Source organism: Leuciscus leuciscus (assembly GCF_965113295.1).
Source record: "Leuciscus leuciscus genome assembly, chromosome: 9".
Classification (NCBI taxonomy): Eukaryota; Metazoa; Chordata; class Actinopteri; order Cypriniformes; family Leuciscidae; genus Leuciscus; species Leuciscus leuciscus.
Genome location: NC_138733.1, coordinates 424,776 through 434,002, shown reverse-complemented (window position 1 = coordinate 434,002; position 9,227 = coordinate 424,776). Strand labels below are relative to the sequence as shown.

The 9,227-nt window shown below is 40.9% G+C and overlaps 1 protein-coding gene across 1 annotated transcript in view; it reads left to right on the top strand.

The window, feature by feature from the left end:
* Positions 1 to 9,227, top strand: part of sik3 (SIK family kinase 3) — a 60,717-nt gene that overhangs the window by 18,828 nt on the left and 32,662 nt on the right. Inside the window, exons 5-10 of the mRNA XM_082179324.1 lie at positions 5,456 to 5,579; positions 5,767 to 5,885; positions 6,002 to 6,112; positions 6,204 to 6,326; positions 7,245 to 7,316; positions 7,431 to 7,540. Of these exons, the coding sequence (XP_082035450.1) occupies positions 5,456 to 5,579; positions 5,767 to 5,885; positions 6,002 to 6,112; positions 6,204 to 6,326; positions 7,245 to 7,316; positions 7,431 to 7,540 (659 nt within the window). The remainder of the gene's footprint in view (positions 1 to 5,455; positions 5,580 to 5,766; positions 5,886 to 6,001; positions 6,113 to 6,203; positions 6,327 to 7,244; positions 7,317 to 7,430; positions 7,541 to 9,227) is intronic.

The window sequence follows — 9,227 nt, the reverse complement described above, 5'->3', positions numbered from 1 at the left end:
GCATAGCGCAGGGTTGCGAGTAATAATGGAGTCAAACGACGCTTTCTCGCGTCTGACTCTCAAACACGGATTCAAGTGCATGCCGCAGGAGAACATGAACATTGAAGACGTTCTGCTAGCCGTCAGTCAGAAGGTTAGTGGTTCAAACATTAAGTCAGCTGCCAGGATGAATAAAGCACTTGTTGTTTTTCTTACTGAAGTTGATATGGTTGATGAACTAATCGAGACAGGGCTTGAGGTAAACAATATGTTTTTACAATTACTGCCACTATCTAGTCCCTCCAAAAAAGTAGTTCTTTCCAATGTACCGCCATTTATAAAAGATGAAACTTTGAAAGAAATACTTCAGCGTTACGGTAAAATAACTGCGCCGATCAGAATGTCAAGTCAAGTCAAGTCAAGTTTATTTGTATAGCGCTTTTCACAATACAGATTGTATCAAAGCAGCTTCACAGTATTAAATTAAAATAATACAACAAAGTTTGTTTCAAGAGGAATTTATTGATTGATAAAATTAAATTAAATATCCCCAAAATATCCCCAAAATATCCCCAGAATGATCCCTTTAGGACTCAAAAATCCTGACATAAAGCACATTATGTCCTTTCGACGTTTCACTTATATAATACCGAACGCACAATATGACCCGCTTGAAGTAGCGATAAAGATATCAATCGAGGGTAAAGATTACACAATCTTTATCAGCACGGAACAAATGCGCTGTTATGTTTGCGGTGACCATGGTCATGTTCGGCAGACGTGCCCCAGATCTCATAACAGTGCAGGAGAGAGCAGCTCTAATGTGCGTGAAGAGACAAACTCAAAGCCTCAAAACCGAGAGGAAAATACAAACGATGGCAAACAATCAGAACAGAGAGCTGAGATTTCTGATGTAAGTCAGTCAGAAAACGCATGTTCTCAGTCTAAAAGTAAGGAAAATACGAGTTTACCGCAAAAAGACACAGAAAAACAAAGTGTTGTGACAAATGAAAATGAATCTGAAGAAGGGAAAAGTAGTCAGTGGTCAAATGTAAGTACAGATAATATCCTGTCAGATGATGATTTAGATGATGGAAGTGAAAGTGAAGGGAGTTTTTTTGACATGGAAGAAACCGGTTCACAAGCAGGGTCTTTAGAAACGAGTGATACAAAATCCAGACTATATTCTGTAAAACAAATTAGTGTCTTCCTTGATAAAACTAAAGGTACCAGGAATCCCCAGATGGAAATGTTTTTTCCAGATTTGAAAGGCTTTCTTGCCTCCTCCAGATATGTAATGACAAATGCAACTCTTGAAGAATTCAATAGACAAAAACGATATCGCCTCAAAAAAATAATGACTAAAGTGAAAAATACGATCCAACGTAGCAATAAAAAGGTGTAATAGGTTAGGATGAAGCTTGCAATAATGGTACTCAGCTGCATTATTGTTTCCCTGTTAATAATTATGGCATCCTTGAGCATTGGTTCTTTAAATGTTAATGGATGCCGTAGTGTAAGGAAAAGATTTGCTCTTTTTAATTTTTTAACTTTAAAGAAGACAGGTGTAATTTTTTTACAGGAAACTCACACTGATAAATATAACCAGCCAGAATGGCTTAGTGAGTGGAAAGGGCAAGTTTTTCTCAATCATGGGTCAAATGTCAGTGCTGGTGTTGCTATTCTGATATCTGCTAAACTCCAAGGACAGGATTTCAGTATGATAGATATTATACCTGGTAGAATGCAACAAGTAGATATTATTTTGCAAGGTTTATCTTTTTCTTTTATTAATGTTTACGCCCCTAATGTTGGTTCTGACAGAATTGAATGCTTTAGAAAATTACAAGAAGTGATTAAAGGAATTCCCCAAGAAAGAGTAATTGTTGTAGCCGGAGATTTTAATTGCACTGTTAATCATACAGTTGATAGGAATCACGATGAACCTCACCCAAAATCATCAGAAGCACTTAGAAATGTTTTAAAATATCATGCACTTGTTGATGTGTGGAGAGAATCGTTTCCTAAAGAAAAACAATATACATGGTTAAAGATGAGTTCAAAAATTATATCTGGAGCCAGGTTAGATAGGATTTATGTTCAAAAAACTAAGAGACAGTATTTTCTTAATAGCAGTATTAGTCCCACACCCCTATCTGATCATCACTACATATCTGTCACGGTCACAACATTGAATACTCATAACAAATCTTACTGGCACTTTAATAATAGATTGTTAAAAGATCACTCTTTCGTGCACTCTTTTACTCTTTTCTGGAGAGCTTGGAGAGAGAGAATGTCACAGTTTAAATCCTTAAGCCAATGGTGGGACATTGGAAAAATCCAGATGAAGTCTTTCTGCCAACAGTATACACAAAATAATACGAATGAAACTAAAAAGAAGATCAAACGTTTGGAAGATGACATTTTAAAGCTAAGTAGCTCTATAAGTGGAGAAGATGGGGGAAGTGAAGATCTGCTTGAACAGAATAAATTTATTTTAAAAAATCTGTACGAAGAAAGAGACCAAGGAGCAATAGTTCGAGCAAAAATTGCTCAACTTCACAACATGGACACTTCCTCAAAATTCTTTTTTGCCTTGGAAAGGAAAGTTCGAGAGAGAAAATCAATTGATCATCTTAAACTACCCGATGGGAGAGAGACAACAGATAAAAAGGAGATTATCCTACAAGCCTTGTCATTCTACGAAAATCTTTACAGTGCTCAGTCTTGTGATCCTAAAGCTGTAGAACGTATTCTTAATGATGTCCCTAAATTAAGCGACGATAACAAGGAAGAACTAGAACTTTCACTGTCATTTGAAGAATTAAGTACAGCTTGTGAACAACAATCTGCTGGACGATCCCCAGGGTTGGACGGTTTAACATCTGAATTTTACAGAGTTTTTTGGTCACTTATTGGACCAGATTTACATTCTGTTTTTACTGAAAGTGGAAAATTGAAAGTTTTACCTCTTAGTTGCAGAAGAGCCGTAATAACTTTATTACCTAAAAAAGGTGACTTAAGGTCCTTAAAAAACTGGCGCCCCATCTCAATTTTAAACACAGACTACAAGATACTCTCGAAGGCATTGACGAATCGGCTGAAAGAATGCTTGGCTTCCATAGTCCATGAACATCAATCATACTGTGTTCCGAAACGCTCCATCTTTGATAACTTGTTTCTGGTGCGTGATCTATTACAGTTAACTGACATACACAAGCTTGATGTTGGTCTTCTGTCACTTGACCAGGAGAAGGCATTCGACAGAGTCGACCATCACTACCTCTTTAAAACTTTGACTGCCTTCGGGTTCGGAGAGAAATTCATTTCACAAGTTCAGCTACTATACACTGATGTATATAGTATGTTGAAGATTAATGGAGTTTTAACAAGAACTTTTCCAGTGTGCAGAGGTGTCAGACAAGGCTGCAGCCTTTCTGGACTTTTATATACCTTGTCCATAGAACCCTTGCTGAGACTTTTGAGGAAAAATCTACATGGCATTTCAGTTCTTAATCCTGATATCTCAGAAGTAACTACCGTAAGCCTTACAGCGTACGCGGACGACATCACCGTGATAATACGATCTCAAGAAGATATTGGGCACTTGAATATGAGTCTTGACCTGTATCAGGAAGCGTCTTCAGCACAGGTGAACTGGAATAAAACCAATGCACTACTTCTGGGCCATTGGCAGGAAGAAAGTCCACCTCATCTTTCTCAAATGTGTCAGTGGAAAACAGATGGTTTTAAAATTCTTGGAGTCTTCTTTGGTACTGATCAATACATGACAAAGAACTGGGATGGAATAGCAGAAAAAGTGTTGGGGAAACTTCAGAAATGGAAGTGGATTCAACCTCAGCTGTCCTATAGAGGAAGGGTATTAGTTATTAATAATTTGGCTGCTTCGATGTTGTGGCATCGTTTGTCCGTTTTAGACCCTCCAACAGACCTTTTACAACTACTCCAGAAACACTTTGTGGATTTCTTTTGGGGAGGATATCACTGGCTGAATTCAGGAGTCTTGTGTTTGCCAGTATTTGAGGGCGGTCAAAGCCTTATCCATCTAGTCTCAAAAGTGAAAGCAATGAGATTACAGATAGCTCAAAGACTGCTTTATGATCGAAACCCTCAGCCATGGATTATGTTCAGTTTAGCCATTTTACGGAACACTGGTGGAAGAGGACTTGACAGACAGTTATTTTTGATGTCAAACGAAATGTTTAAAAATGTATCTTTTACTAGTTTCCATAAGAATGTTCTAAGTGTCTGGAATCAATTTAAAACAGACAGAGAAGAGCATTTTGGTCTTGACGAACCACTTTTTTATAATTCATGGTTTTGCCAAAAAGATATGTCAGATACCGAAATTAAGAATTTTGTTTCAGGAGGTATTTCAAAAGTAGAAGATTTAATTGATTTAGAAGAAAGAAAATGGATTTCAGTACAAGAAATTTGTAGACAAGTTGGGGGAAAATCTGAGAGAATTGTTGGAAACATCTTAAACAAGCTGAAAGAATCCTTTCCAGTGTTACTTAGACAGTTTATTGAGAGGTTTTTGTCTACTGGGTTAAAGCAATGCCTCTTCCCTGAGGTGTTTATTACTCCACATAGTTATCAAGATGTTAAAGAAGGAAGACCGCTCCTTTCCTTTCGAGAGCTAGAACATGAATCATTTCTGGAAATAAATAAAAAACAATTGTATATTGTATGTGTTAAAATTACATTTTCTAAACAACTAATAGAGAAGAAAGATACAAAATGGAGAAGTTTCTTATCTGTATCTCAAGAACAGTCACCTTCTTGGCGGTTGTTTTATAAAAGTCCTTTACCGAAGCGCTCAGGAGACCTGCAGTGGCGTATTTTGCACTGTGCAATGCCAACAAAAACCTTTCTGTTTAAATGTAATTCTGAAATATTACCAGTTTGTAGTTTTTGCAATGTATTAGAAACAGTTTTTCATACTTTTTGCGAATGTCAAAGACTGTGTGCTCTCTTTAGTTTTTTAGAGGGTATGTTATCAAGTCTTGGTTGGGTTTTTTCAAAAACAATATTTATTTTTGGGTGTAAATATTCACGTTCTCAAAGAGAAAACTGTACTCTCTCAAATTTTTTGATTGGTCAAGCAAAACTATCTATTTGGAAGGCATATAAAATTGAAAATGAAGGAAAAAATATTAATATATTAGCCTTGTTTAAAGCTTTGGTTAAATCTAGAATTAAATTAGAATATGAATATTATAAAATGAATGAGGATATGTTGAGTTTTGGAATGAAGTGGTGCTTAAGCACAAATTTGTTTTCCTTGGAGGATGGAGAGTTATTTTTCCCGTGGTAGTAATGGGAAAGGTGTAAAGGTATATTAAACACCTTTTTTGTTTTAATGTTATAATGTCAAATAAAAAGGTGTTTTAAAAGTCTCTCCCCCTCTCTCTCTCTCTGTCTCTCTCTCTCCCCCTCTCTCTCTCTGTAGAGTTTGGGTGTGGTTCTGTATGTCCTGGTTTGTGGCGCGTTACCGTTCGACGGAAGCACTTTACAGAACCTCCGCGCTCGAGTCCTCAGTGGGAAATTCCGTATCCCGTTCTTCATGTCCACAGGTACTCACTCACTCACTCACTCACTCACTCACTCACTCACTCACTCACTCACTCACTCACTCCCTCACACACACACACACACACACACACACACACACACACACACTCACTCACTCACTCACTCACTCACTCACTCTCACACACACACACACGAGCAGTGACTGACAGAGCTATATGTGTGTTTCAGACTGTGAGTATCTGATCAGACACATGTTGATTCTGGAACCCAGTCGACGGCTTTCAATGGAGCAAATCTGCAAGAACAAGTGGATGAGACAAGGAGACCCGGATCCGGAATTTGACAGAGTAAGTCAGACGAACACACACACACATGATGATCAAACTGTGTTAAAAGTTTGTAAAACTAAATGTCATGCCTTACGATGTGTAGAAACGTTGTTCATGTCTCTGTGTGTCTGTAGCTGATAGCAGAGTGTGAGCAGGTGAAAGTGGAGAGAGAAACAGAGTTAATTAACGAGCAAGTGCTAATGGCCATGTCAGATATGGGCTTCGACCGCGAGCGGACCTTACAGGTGACACACTCACACACACACACACACGGCATGTCTCTGTCATTCACATGAACTCTTCTGAAACATTGATTGTATTGCGTGTCGACCGCAGTCTCTGCACACGGATGCGTATGATCACTACAGCGCCACCTACAGTCTGCTGTCTGACAAGCTGAAGCGGCACAAGAACCTGTGCATGGCTCCGCCCACGCCCCGCCCCCTCTACCCGCTGCAGGTGTGTGCCGTTGCCGTTAGCAACCTTTGATGAGTAATGGGGGGAATATGCATGAGCTTCAGGGTGCCTTATTTGCATATTGTATGAAAGCTGAGTGTCCTACTCTTCTGGAGAATTAATGATGATTTTAAAGGTGACATATTATGCCTCTTTTCGCAAGATGTAATCTAAATCTATGGTGTCCCCATTTTTATCAAATTTGCCCCTTTTTGGGTGTGCAGAGCCTTCACACGAGCTTCAGAAACCCCGGCAATAACAAAACAGGCCAATCTCACTCATCCAGAATCCCAGAATAACCAGTAGCGAGTGCAGCCTTAAGGAGAGTCTCAGGAAGAGTTTCTGAATTTTTCTGACATTTCTGTAGTTGTTGTGGAGTTACACTGATCATCTCATCATCATGTTTAACTTCTCCACAGGTGTCCACAGTTCCTGAGGTGTTTATAAGACAGCTGTGACATGTTCTGGTCAATAGTGTTCAGTGCTCGTCTGTGCTCAACCACAGAACAGTTTCAGGCTTTGCTGGATCTTTATCATTGCGTTAGAACTGGTCTCTGTCGTCGCTTGTGGAACCAAATGTCGGCTGGTGTGTGTAAACGTGCAGATTAAGGGCCGGTAATATTATAATAAGATCCTCTTCATACGTCAGAAGGAGAGCGAAGTCTGATAGACTTATTTTTTGACATGCTTGCAGAGAAAGGATCACCAAAATAAAGTTACTGGATTTCACTTTTCATGTTTTCTGGGTTGGTAGGAGCACCGGGACCCGATTATAGCACTTATACACGGAGAAAGCCAGATTTTGATGATATGTCACCTTTAAAGTCTGTGGAATGGAATTGTGGGGCGATTTTGTTGGAGGTGAAAGGGATTGTGGTTACGTGATAAGATATGCTCTGTGTTTGTGTGTCGGTCCCGCAGGATCTGAGTAACGCCGTCAGTATGACGGTACCGCAGGTCCAGCTCATAAACCCAGAGAATCAGATCGTTGAGGTGAGCGTCAGAGTCACATTCAGTCAGAATAAAAAAGTGTGGACTGAGTATCAGGTGTAGGATGGATCATCTAATCCACAGTGTGTCATGACCCGTGTGTTGTGTTTGTTTCAGACTGACGGGCCAATGGCTCTGGACAGTGATGAGGGAGAAGAGCCCAGTCCAGAGGCGATGGCCCGATACCTGTCCATGAGGCGCCACACTGTAGGCGTTCCCGACCCCAGGTACTTCACCTCTCAGACAATGCTTGTATTTTTCCTGTCTATATTTTTTGTATTTTACTCCAGCTGGAGTTATAAACCCCTCTCTCCTATCTAAAGTCCCTCTCAGTTCACTCTAAACCCCTCTCTCCTAACTAAAGTCCCTCTGGTTCTTTCTAAACCCCTCTCTCCTAACTAAAGTCCCTCCCAGTTCACTCTAAACCCCTCTCACCTAACTAAAGTCCCTCTCAGTTCACTCTAAACCCCTCTCACCTAACTAAAGTCCCTCTGAGTTCACTCTAAACCCCTCTCACCTAACTAAAGTCCCTCTGGTTCTTTCTATACCCCTCTCTCCTAACTAAAGTCCCTCCCAGTTCACTCTAAACCCCTCTCACCTAACTAAAGTCCCTCTCAGTTCACTCTAAACCACTCTCACCTAACTAAAGTTCCTCTGAGTTCACTCTAAACCCCTCTCACCTAACTAAAGTCCCTCTCAGTTCACTCTAAACCCCTCTCACCTAACTAAAGTCCCTCTCAGTTCACTCTAAACCACTCTCACCTAACTTAAGTCCCTCTGAGTTCACTCTAAACCCCTCTCACCTAACTAAAGTCCCTCTCAGTTCACTCTAAACCACTCTCACCTAACTTAAGTCCCTCTCAGTTCACTCTAAACCCCTCTCACCTAACTAAAGTCCCTCTGAGTTCACTCTTAAGGCTGATTTATACTTCTGCGTCGGACCTACGCCGGAGCCTCTACGCTGTAGGCAACGCGTTGGTTTTCATTTATACTTCTGCGTCGTCGTCCGTGTTGACGCGCAATTACACTTGCAGAGGGAGCATGTGAAACCCGAGGGAGCTGTCCCAGCCGACCAATCACAGCGCTTGAGTCCGTGTAGAGTTGAGGCGTTGTTACATTTTTGGAGAGGTGCACGTCAGGGTACGCCGAAGGGTACGAGCGCTACACACAGCCTACGACGTAGCTACGGCGTAAGTTCGACGCAGAAGTATAAATCAGCCTTAAACCCCTCTCACCTAACTAAAGTCCCTCTCAGTTCACTCTAAACCCCTTCTCTCCTAACTAAAGTCCCTCTGAGTTCACTCTAAACACTCTCACCTAACTAAAGTCCCTCTGAGTTCACTCTAAACCCCTTTCACCTAACTAAAGTCCCTCTCAGTTCACTCTAAACCACTCTCACCTAACTAAAGTCCCTCTCATACCCCTTTTCCACCAAGGCAGAGCTGGTGCTGGTTCGGAGCCAGAGCCTAGTTTCAAATCGGTTCTTTGTTTTTCCACCGCCAAAGCACCAGCTCCGAACCAGTAAAACTGGTTCTTAAGTAGCACCAAATCATTGCACGGTCTAGAACGGAGCCAAGAAAGAACCGCTTGCGTCAGAGGCTGGGGGCGGGGTTACCGTGGCCAACAAGACTGAAGAGAAACTTGTGACTGCCATTTTTAAATAGCAGCTAGTCGAGCTAATAGCAGCTCGATTATAATATCTGTCTATGTAAGTTACGGCGAGCTGCATGAACGCGTTGGATTCGCCGTGTTTGGATGCCGATTTATTTTCGCAAACCCATGAGCATCCATAGTAACGCAACGTCTATTATTGTTGATGCCTTGTTCGAGATGCATCGGAGCAGCGTGGACCGATCAGAGCTGCGGGAGTGTTTGGAGATCATACGACTCCTTGTGCTTTTTGATCACTTTCGC